Source organism: Ipomoea triloba, chromosome 4 (genome assembly GCF_003576645.1).
Source record: "Ipomoea triloba cultivar NCNSP0323 chromosome 4, ASM357664v1".
NCBI lineage: Eukaryota > Viridiplantae > Streptophyta > Magnoliopsida > Solanales > Convolvulaceae > Ipomoea > Ipomoea triloba.
The window spans coordinates 12,559,807-12,583,644 of NC_044919.1; the positions used below are offsets into that span (position 1 = coordinate 12,559,807).

The 23,838-nt window shown below is 34.0% G+C and overlaps 2 protein-coding genes across 4 annotated transcripts; both read left to right on the forward strand.

The window, feature by feature from the left end:
- The first annotated feature begins 6,121 nt into the window (after nucleotides 1-6,121).
- Nucleotides 6,122-12,443, forward strand: LOC116015818. Its single transcript, XM_031255984.1, has 12 exons — nucleotides 6,122-6,194; nucleotides 6,914-7,051; nucleotides 7,138-7,212; nucleotides 7,450-7,524; nucleotides 7,682-7,756; nucleotides 7,897-8,004; nucleotides 8,120-8,257; nucleotides 8,616-8,793; nucleotides 8,887-9,815; nucleotides 9,910-11,337; nucleotides 11,464-11,934; nucleotides 12,133-12,443. Exons 1-12 carry the CDS (start codon nucleotides 6,122-6,124, stop codon nucleotides 12,441-12,443), a joined length of 3,999 nt encoding a protein of 1,332 aa, XP_031111844.1.
- Nucleotides 12,444-14,338: 1,895 nt separating this feature from the next.
- On the forward strand, nucleotides 14,339-23,318 carry LOC116017864 (dehydrogenase/reductase SDR family member on chromosome X-like). 3 transcript variants are annotated; one of them, XM_031258514.1, is made up of 11 exons: nucleotides 14,339-14,572; nucleotides 16,728-17,052; nucleotides 17,416-17,891; nucleotides 18,142-18,208; nucleotides 19,442-19,470; nucleotides 19,547-19,755; nucleotides 20,054-20,172; nucleotides 20,420-20,515; nucleotides 20,591-20,666; nucleotides 22,314-22,467; nucleotides 22,912-23,318. In XM_031258514.1, exons 3-11 carry the CDS (start codon nucleotides 17,685-17,687, stop codon nucleotides 23,059-23,061), a joined length of 1,107 nt encoding a protein of 368 aa, XP_031114374.1. In that variant the 5' UTR covers nucleotides 14,339-14,572; nucleotides 16,728-17,052; nucleotides 17,416-17,684; the 3' UTR covers nucleotides 23,062-23,318. The 3 variants fall into 3 exon arrangements, with proteins under 3 accessions (XP_031114374.1, XP_031114375.1, XP_031114376.1); XM_031258515.1 differs by lacking the exon at nucleotides 20,420-20,515; XM_031258516.1 differs by lacking the exon at nucleotides 18,142-18,208.
- The last annotated feature ends 520 nt before the right edge of the window (nucleotides 23,319-23,838 follow it).

A 23,838-nucleotide genomic window follows, 5' to 3' on the forward strand; every position in this document is an offset into this window, starting at 1 on the left:
GTTGGTGATTGAATAGTTGGATTATTTGTAATTTCGATTAAGTTATTTCAATGGAATAAAATTTAATACATAATTTCAAGATGTATTCTTCATCCAGTACATTAATAATTTTCCTACTCTTATATATATTTATGTACCTAAAAAACTAAGTTAATTTTCTTTTGTTGCTTCAATAGCAGCCTTAATACCCTCGAGTTCATTTTTATGGCCTTTGAAGCTGCTCTCTTTTTTTCACCAGTTTCCTTTTTCATTTTCTCCAATAAGGAGTTCATTTCCTGCTCCTGCAAATTTACATTAATTTCCTATACTTTATATTAGGCTACGGAGCTGTTTATATTAGCCAAAGGATTATTATGGTTAATTTCTGTGCTCAATGGCAATTTTCCTATTCATAATTGTCTATTAATTTCCTATACATTAATTTCCTATTCATAATTTCCTATTGAGAATCTGTTTATATTAAGCTACGGATTATTATGGCAAAAGGTGTCAAAATACAAGCATAAATATTTATATTAATTTATACGAATTATTATGTATATATATGTATATATGTATATATATATCATCTTGAGAATCTGTTTATATTAGGCTACAGATTATTATGGCAAAAGGTGTCAAAATACAAGCATAAATATTTATATTAATTTATACGAATTATTATGTATATATATGTATATATATATCATCTTGAGAATCTTTGTATATTAGGTTATACGGATTATTATGGCAAAAGGTGTCAAAATACAATCATAAATATTTTTATTAATTTATACGGATTATTATGTATATATGTTAATCTTAATTTATATATGTTAATCTTAATACCCTCCAGTTCATTTTTAAAGGCATTTGAAGCTGCTCTTTTTTTTCCACCAGTTTCCTTTTTCATTTTCTCCAATAAGGAGTTCATTTCCTGCTCCTGCAAATTTACATTAATTTCCTATACGTTATATTAGACTACGGAGCTGTTTATATTAGCCAAATGATTATTATGGTTAATTTTTGTGCTCAATGCCAAATTTCGTATTCATAATTGTCTATTAATTTCCTATACGTTAATTTCATATTCATAATTTCCTATTGAGAATCTGTTTATATTAGGCTACGGATTATTATGGCAAAAGGTGACAAAATACAACCATAAATATTTATATTAATTTATACGAATTATTATGTATATATATATGTATATATATATCATCTTGAGAATCTGTTTATATTAGGCTATACAGATTATATATATGTATATATCCACAATTTACTCCATTTTATTCATATATATATATATATGCTACACCTCATGATCAATTTACATATTATTTTTTCTTTGTATTGTCATTTTATTCTCATTCTATTGTCATTCTATTCAACACTAAAGTATGGATTCAAGTCTTCTTTCTGCATCCCAACTCTCTCTTAGGACAAGAAAAACATCCATACGCCTTCGTTTAATGCGTTATTATTTTTCTAAAGAATATCAACGCACACCACTGAACCACCAAACTCTAGAATGCTTATTTCATGACTACAAGGTATGTATTGCATTATACATTATTTAAACAACAACTTTTTCTCTTTTATTGAATATCTACATAACAATTTTAATTATTGAATGATTCTCACAGGGAATTTGCATCCATTTACAAATTCCAAAAGAATATGTTCAAAAATTCAGTACTCTTTTGAGGGATGGAAAGGTTTATGACGTTCAGAATTTCATTGTGCATACATCTCGCATGAGGTTTAAGACATGCGAGCATAAATACATCCTGAAAGCAAACAATGATACGGTGATCAGTTTTTCGGATCAAGATGATTCAATCTTTCCAAAAAACATGTTTCAATTTAAGGATTTTGGATCCTTAAAGGCTCCAGGAGGTGTTGATTGTAACCAATTAATTGGTAAGTTACCATTCCAATGTCGTTTTATATATTTTCTGTTATACAAATCCTATGTCATGTTAATGTATTTATTATTTTCACAGATTTGATTGGTCGTGTCGTTTCCATTCATCAGCCAAAAAATATTCAAGTTAAACAAAATTCCCAAAGGTTGATTGATTTTGTTATTGAGGATGGCAGGTATGCACTTCTGTAATTTAACTAATCTAATTATGGGAGAGATATAGGTTCGCGGGGGTTCTCAGCAATGAACGGTGACTGCCATGAAGGTGGCTGGTGGCAGTCGCGGTGTTCTGATAAATGGAAAGGGATTGAGGTTAAAGTGTTAAACCCTGACTCAAGAATCTATTATGGGCAAAGCAACATCTAACAGTACATATTAATCTATTATAACATATTAACAGTAGAGTACATTAGATATAACATATCTGATAATTATTAACCAAAATCTGATAATTACAGAGTGCGGCAGCAGCCGAGGCCTGCAGGCCACACCAGTAGACAAAATCCAAAATTCTAATGTGCAATACTACATAATTTCAAATCCAAAATAAATAAGTACACAAAATGTTTTAAAGCCAGTGTCCAGTACATTAATAGGTTTTGAATTGGAACTTAGAATGATGATAGAAACATTGTACAGTAACCCGGATTAGAAACAATGTAGAGCTGCCATGAATTTAATCTTTGTAATTCCCAAAGGTTGATTGATTCTAATTGACTAATTTTATTGCATTAAGCATGATATCCAGACATGTGTAAACATATATCCTTTATTACTTTATTAATTTGTTTTTATTCAGGGAAAGTCGTTTGACTGTAACATTATGGGACGAGCATGTGGATTCCGTTATGCCCTTTTTTAATGGTGCTTTAACAGACCCATTGATTGTTATATTACAATTATGTAGAGCTAGGGTTACTGATGGTGAGTAATAACATAATAGTATATTTTATTTTATTTTTGTGAGATATACTTATTTACAAATACTTTTTGTATATTAGATGGTGAGATTAAGATTTCCAGTTCGTATACTGCAACTAGGGTGTTGTTCAACTATGAATGCCCCGAGGTTTTTGCTTTCAAGGATAGGTATTAATATAATTTACTTTAATAACATCGTATAATATGTTTTTTGAAATATCTTTTATAATTACAAGTTATTTTAAGTAGTTTGCCTAGGTTCTTGACTCCAATACGGAGTATAAGCACAAATCCAGAAACACGGGATCCGGATCGTTGGAAACTATGTCAAATGAGAATATCACAGTGACTTCTTTAATGAATATTTATGATGATAAGAAGGTCAAAAACATTTATTCTCAATTTATATTAAATTCATTTCAATATTCAATTGCTCGATTTCTAACGCATTTTAAATACCATTTATAGATAGGAGAATTTTGGGTCGTTGGAGAAATTTCAGATATTGAACGCGATTGGTACTTCATTGCATGTGCGAATAAGAGTTGTGGGAAGAAACTTCAAGTAATTAATGATCAAATGTATTGTAAGTCATGTGACCAACAAAGTCTTGACGAAATAATCAAGTATAAATTGGTTATTGATATACTTGATGATGAGCAAGATGGACAACTAATTCTTTGGGATAATGTGTGTTCCCCTCTATTAGGGATCACTGCTAGCGAGTTAAAGGAGAAATATTCTGAGGTTAGTGACTTTGTCTTTTAGCATGTTAATAATATTATCCGTTTTATACTATTTAATGTTTATTTGGTTGGAATAGGAGGATTGTATGCCCAATGAGATTAAGGGATTAATTGGAAAGACCATGAAGTTCATGATAGTTACAAGAGAGGATCAATTTAAGTACAGAGGAAATGCTGCTTTTACTGTTTTAGGAGTGCAAGCTAACGAAGCAATAAACAATTCTTTCAAAAAGGGAGAACAAGACAGTGTGATTAGGAAGCTTGCTGAGGAAAAAGAATTCAATGAAAATTTTGGACAAGTTTGTACTATTTAACATTTTTTTAAATAATGTTTTAAATTCTTTTATGCTAATGTTTATTTTTTTTTTTTGAATCAGGGCATTAAACCACTAGAAGTAATACCTTCGTCTAATTCAGAAGTAATCGTTCTTGATGAAAGCACTCCTGACCAGCAATCTTTGAAGAGAACAAACATGGATTGTTCATCATCTTCAAAGACATTGAAAAAGCCTAAGAATGAGCCCAACGCATGACAGCCTTTGTTATTTTGGAGGTGTTTAAGCATGAACAATGTGTATTTCATTTGGTGTTTTTATTACTTTGAAAAGACTTAACACTTAACCGATGGTTTATTCTGTTAAGTTTTACACTTTTGTTTAATTCATGCTATTATTCTTTTAAACAATTTTCAAAATGCTGCCAATGTTTTGCACAACTTAACAATATTTCATTTTCGAACTTTCCATAACGCATTTAATATATTTTAACTTATTAAGGATCGTACTAATGGGGGCATATTCAAGACCGAAATGGAGAATCTATAACCAAGAAAAATAACAAAACAATTAGATGCTGAAAACATCCCAAGGTGTTTCAATGAATGGAAAATTATGGTAAAAGAAAATAGATGTCTACACATATTCAGACCTCAAATTTCAACAAATGCCACATACCCAAACCAGTAATAAATGTATATACAGTTAACTCATTTGCCGAAACGCATAAGATAATATAAGATAAGATAAAACTTCACCATATTTGACCGAGAGGAGCTTTGAGAGCGAGAAGCAAGCGCGAATAGAACATCTGATCGTCGTTTTCAGCTCCAGAAGTGCAGAGTTTTCAACACCGAAGAAATTGCAGAGAAATGGAGTTACTGGCGGTTGATGCTTCTATGTGTACGTATAGAGAGAGACTGAGAGAGAGTATGTGTGATGTGCGAGTCCGGGCGCGTTTAAGTCCATATACCCGCCATAACAGAACGAGATATGCTGGCAGGTAGAGAGCTGAGAGCATCTGGGCATGTAGGGAATTGTGTTATAATTGCTACAGTCACATGGGAAAGCATACAATTTCTGTGCCATAGCTCTCTCCTACACTCCACGTGTCTTCTTTGTGCCTGCCTAGCAGTGCAAAATGGAATAGGAAAAAGATTACTAGCGTGATGTTGAAGAAATTAAAATGGATAAAGAAGATGTGGAATAGGAACATCAGACAACAACATCAGTTCAGAAATCCAAATTATAGATTAAAGAAATTAAAATGCTATTTTTTTTAATTCAATCAAGGAAAAAAATCAAATTTACAATTATAGTTCAAATTACCTTTTATGACTATTGATTGTAATAATTGTAGACATCTAAAAAAAGGAAAGAAATAATAATATTATAATTATTCACTCCAAATTCAATACTATTGATCATTTAAATAAACAACTAAATATTAGTTTTAACAATGTTTTTTGTTGCATCGGTTTCTCACAGTTCAAACAAATAACATAATGAAGAAACTTACAGGGTCAACAATTCTTAGGGGCAGCAAGAAACAAAAAATCACAGACAAAGGTAAGTCCCAAATTCAATCTCAAATATATACTGTTTGAATCATTGTTTTACTTATTATCTATATATAAAGGAGAGGGGATATAATGAAATGTATGAGTACATATTTTGTATTTTAAAGTAAGAAAATACAGATTGCAGTCGATTTTCAAGTATATAGAACAATTGCCCTGTGATTGTGTGTATATATGCTCTTCAACAATCGCGGAATGAATCTGTACACAGGTAAATGTAAAGATGTTTGATGCAATTAAAATAAGATGTAAGGAGAAACAAAGAAGCAGGGATACAGGATTGCTATTGTTATGCAAAACCATTATTATCTTCTTTGGCAAAAATCTTCAAAACTTTATTAAACTAAAATGTCCTAGGACCTACGAGAATTTTGTTACTGAAAACACTAATATTGGATTCACCATTTCTTCCTCCTGTTACTATCTCTGCAATTTTAATAATTCGAGAATACATTATAAGACATTGTTGTCATATTTGTTTTCCTATTTCTATGATTTTTTTTTACACTAAAAAGCAGGAACAGTCCAACTATGTTGTGTGTATATGTACATATTTTGTGTGTGCTCTAGAGTGAACCCACGACTACCATCTCTGACCACCAGATCGTCATCTTCGATCCTCCCTTTTCTTCTCCTCTCTTGCGTTCAGCGATTCCGATGCCGAACTTTTTCTGTAGTGGGATCGCAGCAATGGCCAGTGGGAAGGGATTTCTTATATCTAATGGGTTATGGGCTGGTGTGATTAGAAATGGGTTATGGGCTGGTGGGATTACAAATGGGTTATGGGATGCACCTTAACATTAACATTAATTAATTAATTAGTAATTAATAATAATACTAATAATAATAATAATGATTGTGGGTTTAGGTATTTAATTTAATATTTAATACTAATAATAATAATAATAAGGGCATATAGTTCTTTATACACATTATTCCTTACCAATCCAAACCCAAACAAACAATGGAATTCAGATTCACAATAATTTCTTTTCCACTAACCAAACAATACAATCTATTTTCATGGTAATTTGTTTTCCATGGAATTTCAATTCCATTTCCTTCAAATCTTTTCCTTCCAACCAAACAGCCTATAAAGTGCTTATTATTATAATTACTTTTTTAATATTTTATTTTTAATTAAATATATTATTATATGCATTATTTTAATTAAATGTATTATTATATACAATATAAGTTTTCCTACTCTGTAATATTAAAGATAATGTATTTAATTGAACGTAAATGTGTAATTGTACCGAATTCATAAAAAATGTTTTTTTCTTTAACAATTCGGGACTCTATTGCCCTGGGTTATGCCATTTTAAATACAATATGTAATTCAAAATTGAAAAAAAAAATACAATAAAAATACATATCCAAATAAGATATAATATTTAATTTTTTTTACTGTGCTCATTGCTCTATATTTAAATCACGAGTCATTATTTAACAATCATTTTAACTGTCTTTTTTTTTTAGAAAACGAGCCGTTGTGTAATGATAATAATACACAAGCATCGCTATTGCAATCGAATATTTTGATTGATAATGCTCAATCATCATTACAATCAGTTGTTGGTTCACCTGCATTAACACCAGTTAATCCCATAGTGAACGGTAAGCAAATATGTTATATCAAAACCCTAGCTAGCTCTTTTACTTAATCATTTTTAAATTTTCTTCATTTATATAAATAATTGCAGTGGTCGGTATTGAACGATTGTACGGTGGATTTATGATGTGCTCTCCGAGGAAACCTATTAACATGTCTACCAATGGTAATTAAACTCTCATTCAATTTAATTTTAATAATTTCTAAATTTTATTTTATTGTAAACGCATTTCCATTTAATTGTTTTTTTAAATTGACGATTGTACGGTGGATTTAATGGATGCTCTTCATTAACACCTATTAACAGACCAAGGAATGGTACTATTACTCAAAAATAAAATAAAACATAATTTGTTAAAAGATACTCAAAATTTTATTCATGTATTCTATTAAATTGTTGCAGTTAATGTTCATCCAACTCCATTCGAAGATAATTATGTGACCACTAGAGGAACACTATTAAGTGCAACCACAAATGGTATATATTATATTCAATTTATTATATATCTCATTATGACTAAAGTAATTTGTTAATTTCTTTTAATGTATTTACTCATTCAATCATTGTTTAAATTTTACGTGTTAACATTATTTTAGTGTTTATTTGTTTCTATTTTTTTTTTAAAATATTACAGTTGCAAGCAACCCAAATTCATATGCATTGAACGTTGAAATTCCACCTGTCACGCCTTTATCTGTCATCACAGATGGTAACACTTTCATATATTAATTGACTACCTATTTCTTCATCTGTTGACTATGCTAAATGTTTTGTTATATATGTTTAAATAAAAGTAAAATATATATTGTCACTTTCATGTTATATATATTTCATTATAAAATTTTGCAGTTAATATGCGTGACATATCTTCACCGTTCACTCAATGTTCATTTAACATTTCAAATATGTCAACTTCAACATCTTCATCACGCCAACCATTAGCTGATGTATCAAATGGTAATTTAAACTTCATTGTTGAATAATTTTTTTTCTTTTGAGTATTCGTAGCCTGTGTTAACAACTTTTTCCATTAATTAACACTAGATTAACAATTCATTATGTTTTTTAAAAGTGGAAAGAGCATTGGATCCTCATTGTAATCGCGCTTTGTTGTCAACTGTGAGAAATTCCAGTAAGGTGTCATCAAGAACAGATGTCAGGAATTTAAACTCGGATTACGAACAAGTTACATATCACAATAATGCATATGGTAATTATTTATTTTAAATTATAAAACTTCCTTCTGTTCATTTTTTACCCAACAAAAATAATATATGTTAATTGTAAATTATTTACGTTACTAGATTCGTATTTCGACCTTGGAGATGCTTCTCATTCGTGTAATTATTGTGGTGCCTTATTTTGGCGCCAAGAGCGCTTAAATCAAAATGTTACACGCGGATTGCCGAAATACACAAAGTGTTGTTACGAGGGCAAGATACAATTACCTCGCATGAAGAATCCTCCTCCTGTGCTACATAACTTATACTTTGGCCATACTGAACAGAGCACACACTTCCTCAATAATATTCGAAGGTATAACAACATGTTTTGCTTCACATCTCTAGGTGGTAGAGTGGATAGGTCAATCAACACTGGTAACGCACCTCCGGTATTTAGAATTAGTGGTCAAAATTATCACTGCATTGGAAGTTTAGTTCTAGGAGAAGGGTCTACCCCAAAATTTGCGCAACTATATATTTATGACACAGATAATGAGGTTAACAATCGCATCAATTCTGTCAGGTATGTTTTCTTGAGAAATTCATTTTAACTTTCATTCGTTATCCATAAAGATTTTCAAATATTAGTTATTTAGTCCCTTTTTTTCTTATACAGACGAGATAATAACTCAGGTGATATCCGCGAAGATATTGTGGAAAAATTAAAAAACATGTTGGACCAAAATAATGTTTTGGTCAAATGTTTCAGAATGGCAAGAACCGAGATCCAATCTAACCCAATTGTTGAGGTTAAGATGAATTTAATTGGCAGGAGAAGCCAAGATGGAAGGACATATAATTTACCAACCGCTAATGAGGTAGCTGCACTTATTGTCAGGGATCTGGACCCATCAATGGGTGATCTAGACATATTGATACAAAGCAGGACTGGGCAGTTGAAGAGAATAAACCAATTAAACCCTGCGTATCTGCCGCTACAGTATCCTTTGTTGTTCCCATACGGTGAAGATGGTTACCGTGAAGATATTTCATTCTCTGATGCATGGCACCAACGACATCATGGTGGTAGGAAAAGAATTAGTCCTAAAGAGTATTTCTCATTCTATATACATGAGAGAGTAAATGAAAACCATACATTATTGTATTCTAGGAGGTTATTTCAACAATACTTGGTTGATGCATATACAATGATTGAATCCGCAAGATTGATCTACATTAGAACTCATCAGAAGGCTTTGCGTTGTGAAGCTTATCAAGGATTGAGCGATGCATTAACAAGGGGAGAATTAGACCCTACCAGTCGGGGTAAAAGAATTATACTACCATCATCATTCACAGGTGGAGCCAGGTATATGATTCAGAAATATCAAGATGCAATGGCAATATGCAGACAAATCGGTTATCCACATTTGTTCATAACATTCACTTGCAACCCGAAGTGGCCTGAGATTGAGCGGTATGTTGTCCATCGTGGCCTTAAACCAGAGGATAGACCCGATATTATTTGTCGCGTGTTTAAAATGAAACTTGATGCTATGATTGAAGACATAAAAACACAAAAGCTGTTTGGCGACATATGTGGAGGTATTTCATTATCATACATATTTGCATTTGTCTTAATTAAATCTAAGTTAAATGTATAAACTTTAATCTTCATTTTTATTTATTTTATTTTCAGTTATCTACACTATTGAATTCCAAAAGAGAGGACTTCCCCACGCACACATATTGCTATTTGCCAAAACAATAAACAGGGTTAATTCCGCAGCCGAGATTGATGCTATTATTTCAGCTGAAATTCCTGACCCAGATGCTGACACTGAGTACCATGACGTAGTCGGCGAATTCATGTTGCACGGACCGTGCGGACAACTTCGGAAGAATTCGCCCTGTATGATAAATGGTAAATGTTCAAAGTTTTTTCCAAAAAAATATGTTAGTCATACGTGTTTGGATAAAGATGGCTATCCGATCTACAGGAGGCGTGATAATGGAAGTATAATCGCTAGGAATGGAATCGAACTTGATAATCGTTATGTTGTTGCGCATAATAAATATTTGCTCCTAAAATATCGCGCACATATTAACGTTGAATGGTGCAACCAATCCAGATCTATTAAATATTTGTTCAAATACGTGAACAAGGGAAACGATAGGGTCACGGCAGAGTTCATGAGTAGTTCTACAAATGGACGCAATGATGATGTGGTTGATGAAATTAACATGTACTATGATTGTCGGTACATATCAGCAGATGAAATTAACATGTACTATGATTGTCGGTACATATCAGCATGTGAAGCAACGTGGAGGCTTTTTGGGTATGCGATACATTATCGGACGCCACCGTGGAGGCTTTTTGGGTATGCGATACATTATCGGACGCCACCTGTGGAAAGGTTAAATTTTCACTTAGAGCACCAACAGAATGTTGTCTATGGTGAAGATCAGACACTCGATGAGATTGTGGATAACCAAACAGTTAAGCAGAGCCAATTCACAGCTTGGTTTGAGGCAAATAAGAAATACGAAGATGCACGTTCTCTCACTTATGCAGAGTTCCCAAGTAACGAAGATGCACGTTCTCTCACTTATGCAGAGTTCCCAAGTAAGTTTGTTTGGAAACAAGACACTTATGCAGAGTTCCCAAGTAAGTTTGTTTGGAAACAAGATCTTTATGCAGAGTTCCCAAGTAAGTTTGTTTGGAAACAAGATCTGCGTGAATGGAAACCAAGAAAGAGAGGATTTTCCATAGGACGATTGTTCTATGTTCCGCCAGGTTGTGGAGAATTATACTATCTAAGATGCCTTTTAAATCTAATAAGTGGACCTTCAAACCACGATGATATACGCACTATTGCTGGAGTCATTCACAAATCATATAGAGATGCATGTTATGAATATGGTTTATTAGATGATGACAAGGAGTACATCGACGGCATAACTGATTCAAGCTACTGGGCTTCTGCGTCTGCTTTAAGACGATTGTTTGCTACGCTTCTGAGTTCAAGTACAATCAGTAGGCCAGAGGTCGTATGGGATGCTGTTTGGGAATTTCTTGCAGAAGATGCACAGTTTCATCATCGTCGTCGCATGAACAATCCAGGTATTTCGACATACAAAAAATTTATTCCACTTATTCATTTGATTATCATTATTTATTATTCATAAAATTAAATTATTTGATCATTTTTTTTTAAATTTTTGGACCATCAAGATCTGTTGTTATCAGATTCCGATAAGAAACAGTTTGCTCTTGTGGAGTTGGAGAAATTGTTAACTTTGTGGGGGAAGAGTCTGAGAGACTTTCCAGATATGCCACTTCCAGATGAAACCAATATCGGGTTTATGGAAAACATGTTGATAGCTGAAGAGTTGGCGTATGATAAGGAATCGTTGAAGATAGAGCATAAAACATTATTAACACAATTGACGGATGAGCAAAAGAATGTTTATGACTCTGTGATAAATGATATTGATTGTAATGGAGGTGGACTCTTCTTTGTGTATGGTTACGGAGGAACAGGGAAGACATTCGTGTGGAGGACCTTATCCTCAATGATAAGGAGCCGCGGAGATATTGTTCTAAATGTTGCTTCAAGTGGAATAGCATCTTTATTATTACCGGGAGGAAGGACATCGCATTCTAGATTTGCTATACCACTCTCATTGAATGAAGATTCCACGTGCAATATATCGCAAGGTAGTGACCTTGCTGAGCTTATAATTAGGAGCAAATTAATAATATGGGATGAAGCACCAATGACTCACAAACATTGTTTTGAGGCTTTGGACAAAACCATGAGGGATCTATTGAGGTTTGCCATACCGGGTAGTGCTCAAAAGACATTTGGGGGAAAGACAGTAGTTTTGGGCGGTGATTTTAGACAAATTCTTCCAGTTATTCCCAAAGCAACGAGACCAGTAGTTGTCGGAGCAACTATTAATTCTTCATACCTCTGGACAAATTGCAAGGTATTGAGGCTAACGAAGAACTTGAGACTACGAAGCTTAGCTTCAGAGGAAGATAGGCAGACGGTTGATTGGTTTTCAAAATGGATTGCAAACATAGGAGATGGTATAACAGGGGTTGTAAACAATGGGTTGTCTGAGATTGATATTCCGCCAAGGTTTCTGTTAAACTGTGGACATGATCCCATAGCAACTATAGTAGGAAAGCACATTCCCAAGCGCGAGATATGGCATGATTGATGAGTTGGACTTAGAAGGTCGAGCAATCCTTTCACCAACTTTAGATGTGGTTGATCAAATTAATCAATACATGTGCAACATGAACACTGCGGAAGGTCGAACTTATTTAAGTTGTGACTCTTTGTGTAAGGCAGAATCAGACGGCGAAAATCTATCACAAGTACACACTCCTGAATTTTTAAATAGTCTCAGATTGTCTGGGCTTCCCAATCATTCATTGATATTAAAGGTTGGTGCACCTGTTATGTTATTGCGGAACATAGATCACTCTCTTGGTCTTTGCAATGGTACGCGCCTCATTGTCACAAGATTGACAGATCATATTGTGGAAGCAAAAATAGTTAATGGGACACATCAAGGGACCAAAGTTCTTATTGCCCGAATGTCTCTCACCCCATCTGATACGAGATTGCCCTTCAAGTTCCAGCGTAAACAATTTCCGTTGATGCTTGCATATGCAATGACTATCAACAAAAGTCAGGGTCAAACACTAACTCACGTTGGGTTATTGCTAAAAAAATCGATCTTTAATCACGGTCAGTTGTACGTGGCTTTTTCGCGAGTAACTCATCCTGATGGTTTGAAAGTTTTAGCTCTAGACGAGTATGGACAAACTTCTTTTACTACTACCAATGTCGTCTACAAAGAAGTTTTCAATAATGTGTAATTCAAAAAAGTTCTATTATATATTGTTTTTTTTAATACAAAGATTACAAATTTTTTTATATATCTATATAAAACATATATCTTGCGTACATATAATTTCTATAATTGAGTTGCTACACAACGAAATAATTTAACCAATTAATACAAATCCTAAACATTGATATGCAAATTGATTAATGTATCAACACCAAATGTATATATCTACATGTTTGTTATTAATTGGTAATTATTTGGTAATATTCAAGTTATTTGGAAAAAAAAATTGTTCATATTCAAGCAATAATAACATCACAAAACACAATAAATTAAACTCAATTCTCAAAATAGATTATATAATATTTAATATTTAATATTACGGTTTACACAATTGTATTACGATATAAATATTATTCACATATTATAACAAATCCATTCCGTGCAACGCACGGGTGGAAATACTAGTTAATGCTAAACTTAATATTATGAAAAATTTGATTAATAATAATTTCAGTTAAGTCTCGTTAAACGAATCAAACAACCAAAATGGGACGGGTGTAGTAATATATTTAACAAAAGATGAAACTTTGGTCATTTGGCTGTTCGATTGTAGTTACTCTGTTATGTTTGCATGGTTGCAGTAGGCGCTAGGTGCTAGTCAGACGGTAGACTAGCGCCTAGCGCCTAAGCGGTTTAGGTGGTACCTAAGCGGCGACCTATAAAAACAAAAAAAAAATGTACGTGTTTGGGTGTATGTCATATTATATATATAATATATATATATATATATATATATATATATCTTAATTCTCTTGCTTATATAAATAAATAAATTTTAATATATATAAATATAATAAAAAAATTAACAAGGTCGACTCGCTCAAGTTAACTTGGCTAACTCTGCCGAGTTGAGCGAGTTAACTCGACCAAATTCGATCTAGTCAGCCGCCAACTCGGCCCAGTCGGTCGAGTTAGGCGCTAGACGGCTGGCCACCTAGACGGACGCCTAGAGAGCAATTCGCTTCGGTCTAGGGACGCCTAGCGCCTAGGCGGGGGAAGTTTGCAACAATGTATGTTTATATAGGTAGAGATGAAAATTGCAGAGGCGGATCCAGCATGGGGCAGTGGCCAAAATTCTACAGCCCCAAACGACTTCGTTTTGGGGCTGTTATATATAAATATAATTTCTTTTTTCATTTGTTTTTTTTGTTTTTTTTTTTTTTGTTTTTTGCAAACTTTTCATTTGTTCATTCCTCCTCCAGGGCTTCGCGTGCGTTTTCTTCTCTGCGACTCTGCTCTATGCGTTTCTTCTCGCCTCCCACAGACCACAGTCCATCCCACTCCCTCGCCACAGCCACTCGCCAGTCCACCACGGCGCTACCGGTCCACCGCCTCCCACTGCATCGCTACCGCCTGTCCGCCTCTGCCTGACTGCATCGGCCCTCGACAGTCGCCTCGAGTCCTCGACACCAGCCACCGCCCACCAGGTTTGGTCTTCTTCCCTTACTAATTAACATCAACTTCTCACAATCTTACCCCTTGAAGTCTTGAACTATAAATGTTAATTTCAATAATTTATTCGCCTAGTTTTCCTAATTTTTTGTTTGCCTTAATTTCCTAATTTTGTTTTTGCCTTAATTTAATACTAGTTGCTGCTGTGGGTTTTGCTCTAATTGCCCTAATTTTGTGTTCTTTTATTAGTAGTTGCTCACTTGCTGTGTTAGTGCCGTAGTTGCTGCCGCCGTAGCCCCTAGGCGGTAGGTCAATTAGGTATTAGTTTTTGCTGTGTCTAGTTGATGTGGATTCGTAATTAGTTATTAGTTATTTGTTGATTTACTTGATTATGTTTATGTTTATTTGCTGATTCAGGTGATCGAGGGACTTCTTCAGTTCCTGAGACATTGTTATTCTTATTGGTCTCTTGTTTTCAGATCACCACATTGAATTTAGGCGGTAGATAGATTATTTGCTGCAATCAACATTCTAATAAGGCAATGCATCTTGGATTATATGTGCATTGAAATCCTCTTTATGAACTTCATTCTACCTTTGCTTCACCCCCACTCAACTTAATTTTTGGATCCGCCACTTAATAGCCATACCCAAAAGTGAACAGCAGCAGAATAGGGGACTGAATAGGAATGGTAGGGATAATGGTAGGAACAATGACCAGTTTAGAACCAAGAAGATTATAGCATTCCCACACATCCCTTCTATGGTTTCCCACAAAACCTACTTTGCATACTGTGATGGCATTAAGCCACCCTTGTACACTGCCTTATTAAACACCCGAGAGGCATTTGGAAGATTGACCATAAACTTAATAATACTATCTTCCCCATAACCACAATTATCACTCTTCCATCCATCAGAAGCAACATAGAAAAATGCAGCATCATTAATTCTAGCCTCCGACTCCATTCTTGTTTGCTCTAACTTGGAATCAAGATTATCCCCCAAAAAATTACTCCTGTCACATTTTATCTGTCCTATTTACTATTCATTGGTCAAACCAACTCTTTCTTCTTTGTTAATTTTCTTTGGTATTTCTTATTTATTTTTAAATTTATTTTTTGTGTTTAATAGTACTTTTAATGTAGTTTCTAAATATATAAATTTTGTATAATAATACTAAACTTATTATTATGAAAAATTAGATTAAAAATAACCCCAGTCAAGTCTTGTTAACTGAACCAGACACATAAAATGGGACGGAAGGAGTACTTCTTTGATACGGTGGGTAGCCCCATTTGGTTCAAGAAAACTTTGAACTTTGGATGCTCAAGACACGAAAACGAAACGGAGCTGGAGGATTCGTAGAACCACCTAGCTAGCAAATTGAAAGTTGAATTGTTCTTTTTTAGAGATGGACCGGGGAAGGTCTCCGGCTTTTAAGCCTCTTCATGCTATCTTCCAGCATTGCTAACGCACCCAAATCCTCTTTTCCGCCGGACAACACCATTGGCCTTCTTCCGTCTTTTAATAGTTTTTTTCAAAAAGTTTTTATACCCTTTCTATTCCTAATATCAAACAACAATTGTTATACAATGGACCATGGTTCATAGTGCAATGTGGACCATGGTCGTTAAATAAAATTATAGTATAATTAAAATGATACTTTAGTGTTACTATAATAAAACTATTATGTGTGGAAAATGAAACTAAAAAACAGAGCTCATTCAACAACGTATATTGTTAAATGAAACTGTAGTATAATTAAAATGATATTTTAGTGTTTTTAAAATGAAACTAGTGTGTATGGAAAATGAAACAAAAATCTAGAGCCATATAATAACATATATTGTCAAATGAACGTGGAGTGTAGTTATAATATAATGCTTTAGTATTATTATAATTAATCTAGTGTGTGAAAAATGAAACTACAAAATAGAGCTCATACAATAATGTATATTTTTGAAACTGTAGTAGAATTAAAATGATACTTTGGTATTACTACAATAAAACTAGTGTGTGAAAAATAAAACTAAAAAATAGAGCAATATTGTGAAATGAAATTGAAATGATACTTATTTCATGAACCGCATTAGTATATGAACCATGGCCCAAAATAAAATTATTCATATTTATTCTCACCAAATTACAATTATTTTCTCTCATAATTGTTTCCTTTTTTCCTTCCAGCCAAACACGCCTGTTATATTTCCTCTTCCGCCTTCAGTTCACACTTCACAGGAATCACAAATTCACAGGGAATGATAGCTTCGTTTCTTCCCCCCTCTTCAACCTTCACTCCGATGGCGTCACCAGCAGAACTGCAAAAATGACGCAGCGCCAGAAACGACATCGCAGTCCGTGAGCCATTCCGGAGTGTCGAAGCCGGAAACGACGTCGCAGACTGTCACCGGCGTTGCAGCCAGAAACGACGTCACAATCCGCAGTCCGTCCAGTCCGCCGGTGTCGAGCATCTCAGTCGCAGACTCGCAGTCCGTTCACACTCCACAGCCAGGTAAATATATTATATATGTTTCAGTACTGTAATTAATTTTATTTCACAGCTAGTTATAGCAAAACTAATATATGTAATTTAATTAATTTTACTTAATTGTTAGACTTTGTTTCATTGTAAAATAGTACTCTATTCTCAAATTTCAATACTCAATTTTGTGATTAACTGTCTCTATTTGTTAACTTTGTTTAATTGTAATTGTTGTCTTGTTGATGATATTCTGTTAAGCCGGCCTCCCTTAGGCCTGCATTTTGGCAGGTTTTGGCTGGTCCGCCCCGTTAGTCTGCTTTGACAGTTCTAAATATACCATGTTCCATGATATAATTTAACTCTTTGCCTAATTTCTTCTCAACTGGGGGACAGATTGAAAGGAGAAGACTGAAGAGAAATGCATTTTCCTTTCGTTTTTGATGGGAAATAGGGAGTTTTGGTCGGTTTTGTGATTTGAATTAGGAAGGACTGAAATCGGAAAGAAGACGATAAGTGCATGAAATTTGGCAACAATGATAGTCCTAGGCCAATACTGTCAGTGGGTTTAAAGTGGTATGACAAGTATTGGTAATTTTCGCTTTCTGAACTATACCGTGAGACCGTCCTCGGGTTGATTGATTTCATCTTCTTCGTCAAGACAAATGGATGCACAAGAGTGGAAAGATGCTTTCGGCTTTATTTGCAGTGTGGAATTCTGGAGGATGGGCGTGTTATGGACACTCTCACTCATCTACTCCTACTTGCAATTGTTTCGGCAAACCCTTTTCTCCATCAAATCCAAAACCTATTCTCCTCGCTGCTCTCCCTCATCCATAGCCACAAAAAGGCCAATCTGCATAGTCACTGGCGTAAGTAAATAATGAAAGCAGAAATGGATAAGTTTCCAATTCAATACACTCACACATGAGTCTTTGATCACTTGGCTTTTTGAATGCCTGTTGTTCAGAGCCTTTAATTTAACCTTGAGATACCGCATATCCCTCCTTCCATGGATACAAAAGTGCAAAAAATGCTCATTATCCATACTATGTGCTGGCTTGAGTTTTATATGTGTCTCATTTTCTGCTTTGCTTGATTTCCTAATTGGTCACCTTCCAGGCCACATCTGGTTTGGGTGCAGCAGCTGCGTGTGCTCTTTCAAGAGAGGGATATTATGTTGTTCTTGGTATTGCACCTGTTAATTTCTTCCTTAATACTCTGTGTATGCCTAATTTATTACATAGATTTTGCATCCACATTGGTCAGTGTACAAGTGTTTTAGTTGTTTACATTAAACATAGATTTAATCTTCAAGGCTTTTAGTTCATTTTAATATATTTGCCCCTTTCCTCTTTTCTATTCTTTAGGGAAATCTTTGTGTTGGTTGGTATACATTTCAAATTGAATTGGATTTCTTTAATGAAGAGTATACTTACTAGATGCCAAGAAGTATATACTGCTTAATATCCTAAAAACAACCAAAGTAAAGAATTCCAGAGTTTTGTATTTATGAAGTGGCCGTTAAATTGCTATGACTAATTTAAATTTTCAAAGACCATGTTGTGCATGTTTTCTTCTTATTGCCTGGATTGATATTTAGATAAATTTCTATAATAACAAGATTGTATGTAAGACATTGAGTGATTTGGAAGTTGCTGTGAACTAAATTTTCTATCCTGGAATCGATTCTAATAATTCTATTACTCTTATAATACTTCATGATATACAGTTTCTTCCCTGTTTTGCTGCTCTAGACTCTTGACACTAACAGTTAATGAGAGATTTATTGTTTGGATGTTTTCTATGGGGCAATGAAGATATACTAACAGTGTATCTTCTTCTTCTTCCTCATTTTTGAGTGTGAGTTTGTATTGCTTCAATGGATAATTGGAATTTTTGAAGCTTATCTTGTTTAATAGTTTCTGTTAACCTTTGAAGAATGGTGATATATTATTGGTATCAATGACCTGGAAGGGGGTGGGTTCGAGCCTTAGTGGAGGTGATATTGACTCTTTGTGCTTCAGTAGGTTGAGAAAGTAGTTATGGACAGATACTGCATTGTAACAGAGTCAGTAGTATTAAAATAATAATAATAATAATAATTATTATTATTATTATCTTTACCTTACTCAGTTATCACCAATTGTCAATAATACAATGTTGGGTTTGTGATCTTTTCCTTTTCCTGCTTGATCTTGCAATTCAATTTTATAGTGGGTTACTATTTCTTGCTCATTTTGGTTAAAAAATTTATGTTTCTTTCTGATATGCTAAGAATGTGGTATAGTTTTTATGTTTATGTAGTTATATCACCTTCCCGTGGTATCTCTCTCCCCCTGTGGTGCACAACTGCACATGCTTTCATGAATATCTTGTATTGCTACTAACATTGTTTATTGGGATTTGTCTATGAATTCAGTTGGAAGATCAGTGGACCTGTTATCAAAGGTAAAGTCACTGTTTACTCCTTCTAGCTTGTTATAGTTTCTACTTTTTATTGATTTAATGTATTAGCTTTTGACAGATTGCATCTGATATTAAAGAACAAAGTGGAGATGCTTGTGTTAAAGCTTTCCAGGTTGATTTATCATCTTTCAAGTCAATCTGGAACTTTAAGAGGGAATTTCAGCATTGGCTATCAGATATGAATATGCATTGTTCAGTTCAACTTCTAATAAATAATGCTGGAATCCTGGCAACGAGGAGGAGGGTAACTACAGAAGGATGTGATAAGTTACTATCTTAATCCTTTGATTCATTTATTTATTTACAAGTACCCTTCAATGTTTGGACAGAAAGGGTAAAATAAAGTCTTCCCTACCATAGCAACTAAAGAGGAAAGGTGGGAGGTACCCTTCCCTGTTTTTACTTGTACACTTTAACACATGGCTCTTTTGTGCAAACTGTAGTGTATAACTTTAAATCTTGAAGCTTCATGTTACCACTTTTCTGAAGATCAAGTTTTGTTATGTACGGAGCATTTGATTAACTTTAAATCTTAACTAATGAAACCCTCATACCCCCTTCACAGGATTATGGCAACTAATTATGTTGGTGCCTTTTGTTTAACTAAAATTCTTCTGCCGCTACTCCAGAACAGTCCTATTCCTTCTCGTGTTGTTAATGTCACATCATTCACACATCGGAATGGTATGGTTGTGATTCATTTTCCATCTTATGATATACATCAAATCTTGGATTGAAAATATTGAATCTTAGTATGGGTATTGCAGCATAACTTCATTTCTTTTGTCCCCATTAAGATTTAGCTCTCATGTTCTGAAACCTTGTTACATACTTCTATTGATAGCATAAGATTCAGTCTACATTATAAAGGAGCTAAATTATCTTTGCTGCATATATATGGAATGAATTTAGCATTTACACTTATTTACAGTATCTAGCATGAAGATCAACAAAGAAACCATTTCTGGGAAGTGTTTTTCTGGATCAAGAATTTATCCTTTTGCTCATGTATATGAGTATTCTAAATGTAAGTTGCATTATTAGGCTGAGCTTATCTACTTTTAAATCATTTGCAGCTAAGACCTGCTAACTTTGCTGACAGTGTGCCTACTTCTTTTCTCTTATGAGCTTCATCGGCAAGTTAAACTAGTGGAGCAATCCAGTCAAGTCTCTGTGATGTATGTTTGATTCCTTTGTTTGCTTTCAGTCATCACTTTCTAAGTTTACTTATCCTTCTTTGTGCTTGTTTATCCCAGCTTATTTTGGAGCTATCTACTCTGAAGAACATAAGCTGGGCCAAATACTGAACAGAAATATTTTCTTGGAGTTTAAGTTTTAATAAAATTGTTAATGACATGAACAAAGTAAGGAAGACTATAGCTTGTAAAGGAAAGTAGATTGAAAGACATAAAGCAATGGTTAGAAAAATATTTAATGGCTAAATTCAATTCATTAAAAAATATGCTGGAAAATTTATCAGAATTTGTTATTTGTTAACAGTTTTGAAGCTTAGGTTGCATGTTGTTAAAATTTAAAGTGTAGGCTACCATGGTCCAAGTGGATGTTGCTCCCCAAAATTTACTCTTTAATATTTCAGTCTTTTGTTTTGCTAATGACGGATACTGCTGCCCTGAAAACTAGTTTTTTAACTTTTAAGCTATCTTGGACTTCTTGGTGGAAAGAGTATACTTCACAAGCATGATTTGATATACTGGTTACTGAGCATTCTCATATAGATACAATCTTTCTGATTATTGTTTTAAGTTTTACGCATACTCTGTTTCTCAACTGCTTCACTTTTTCATTATCCTAAGGATGATAGTGACTACTAGTGATTTCTTCTGGATGAAGCACTGGGTGTTAGGTGGAGGGTAATTTCATTTTTGGAATGAAAAGCCTGAACAACTTTTCACTGTATATTGTCTATTTTTCACACTTTTAGGTGAGATTAGAGTGTAAATAAGTCAACAAAACTAGTATTTGGACATTGGTAGTAATCCAATCTAGACAATGTACCCTCAGACTTGAGTTATGACATCTTAGTTTATTTCTTAGGTAGCATGGAAATGGGAAATGAGATACATGACATGGGAAAATAGCAATTTTAAAAAATACAGGACATAAAACGTCCAAATAAAAAAAAATATAGAGTATATTTTCAAATATTTTTTTTTCCTTTACTATGCATAAATATTACTCCGTAATTGTCAACTAGTTCCATAGTTAAAAATAATATACTATAGGGATATATGGGTTTAAGGAATAAGAATCTGTATCTCTTTTGACCCAATAATTTATTTTTTCAATAAGGCCCCAGAAACACATTTCTTTTTACGAAATGTGCTCAGAAACTTTTTTTAAATTATAGAAATGACCTCAAAATGTTTTGGGGAAGTTTTTGGTGAGTTTTCGATATGGAAATGTGTTCCAAATACGGAAGTGCACTTCTCTAAGAGTTTTCATGCATAATAACTTATTTCTACTTAGGATATCCAACATTTCTTTTCTTTATTTATTTATTTATTTATTTATTTTCTGATTCCAAATGAGTGAAAACTGATTAATTGGATTTGTGATTTCATTTTCAGTCAATTCCTTGTATAGATAAACATGGTAACAATTACTTCTTTTTTGCAAAACTGAGACGTTGGGTCTAACCAGTGGTTTTTACTTGCATTTAAAAAAAATAAAAAATTCCTCTGTTATCTAGTTTGGCAATCAGACTCTGCAACCTTATCTTTAACTTTAAAGTGAAACTGCTTTTCGCATAGTATTGATGATTTGGTTTACCTGATCATGTTTTTGGATGCTTTTAATGACCCTAGTGCTGTGGATCCTGGAGCAGTGAAAACAAATATTATGCGAGAACTTCCTAAATGCATCTCTCAGCTGGCTTTTTTCACTTTGAGGCTTTTGGGGCTTCTGCAGTCATCTGAAGAAGGGGTCTGTTCCATTCTTGATGCTGCATTTGCACCTCCAGTAAGTTCTTTTATATTCAGTTGTTTTGATGTGATGTGTCACTTTTCACCGCTCTTAACTCATATGATGAATCTTTGATATTATGTGAACAAAAGATTTGCTTTAGGACTTGAGGATCACTCAACCGACAATTTAAGTTCTTGGTGGGCATTTTATGAGGCACACCAAATCTATTCAAACGAAGCTAACAAAGATTGCTTTAAGACTTTAGTGATTATTACTTACATATTACAGGGTTCTCTATAACATTGAGCTTGCTTTAGAAAAGAGTAGGGATCAGTTTAAAGGCTTACTTGAGTTGTAAAAAGTTGTGAATTTTTTGTTGGTAGGTATTAATTTTTTCATTGAATTATCGAACTCTTGAAACCTCATGTTGCTCTACTCTGCAGCTTATGAATTTAATTACCACATCTGAGGTCATTATTATTATTATTATTATTTCAGGAAATATCAGGGGTTTATTTCTTTGGAGGAAATGGTAGAACACTCAAATCTTCTCCCCTTTCTTACAATTCAAAACTTGCCAAGGACCTCTGGGAAGCTTCCTCTGACCTTTTCATAGAACTGCAACTGGCCTCTGGACATACAACTTGAACCAAGATACACATCATGTTGAGAAATCGGGGGGAGTATCGACATCTTGACCCCCATCTCTACAATAACTCACCTTGATAGTTAGGGAGGGCCATAGATATTCTGTGTATACCCTTGGACAGCATATTTTATCTGATGAATTTTAAGTTTTATGAACCCTAGATGATCATAGTTCTCAAACACTCAAACTTGGTACTCTGGAAAATATAATAGACTGATAAAATTCTATGTGCCATAGCAAAGTGTCTCCTTGAAAACCTGCTTTGCCCTATTTCTTGGGTTTCATCCTCCATTTTATTGATGTTTATGATGATGAGGGTTATTGATTTTAATGATTGCTTTGCCCTATTTAAAATGTAACATTTTATTCCATTATATGCTTATTGGTTTCAAAATATAAAATTATAAAACTCTGCCAACATGACATGGTTAGACGCCCCAGCCACTTCAAGCAGGGTGATAAACACGGGAAATTACTCAGTGTAAGGTGGACTTATTGTGAACATTCAGTATGTAAATTGTTACATGTCCATTTTGAAAGGTAACTCGGGTCCATGGTATAACTATTACGTAAACACTAAGCAATGAGAAGTATTACATTTGAGAAGTATTACACTTTTCTTTTTTGGTCTGACCACAAGTTTCCTTAGTCAGGACTCAGTATATGCTAGAATCCAATATACCTTTGATTAAACTAGAAGAGGCCCGCATTCCCACACCCCCCCCCCCCCCCCCCCCCCCCCCCCCCCCCCCCCCCCCCCCCCCCCCCCCCCCCCC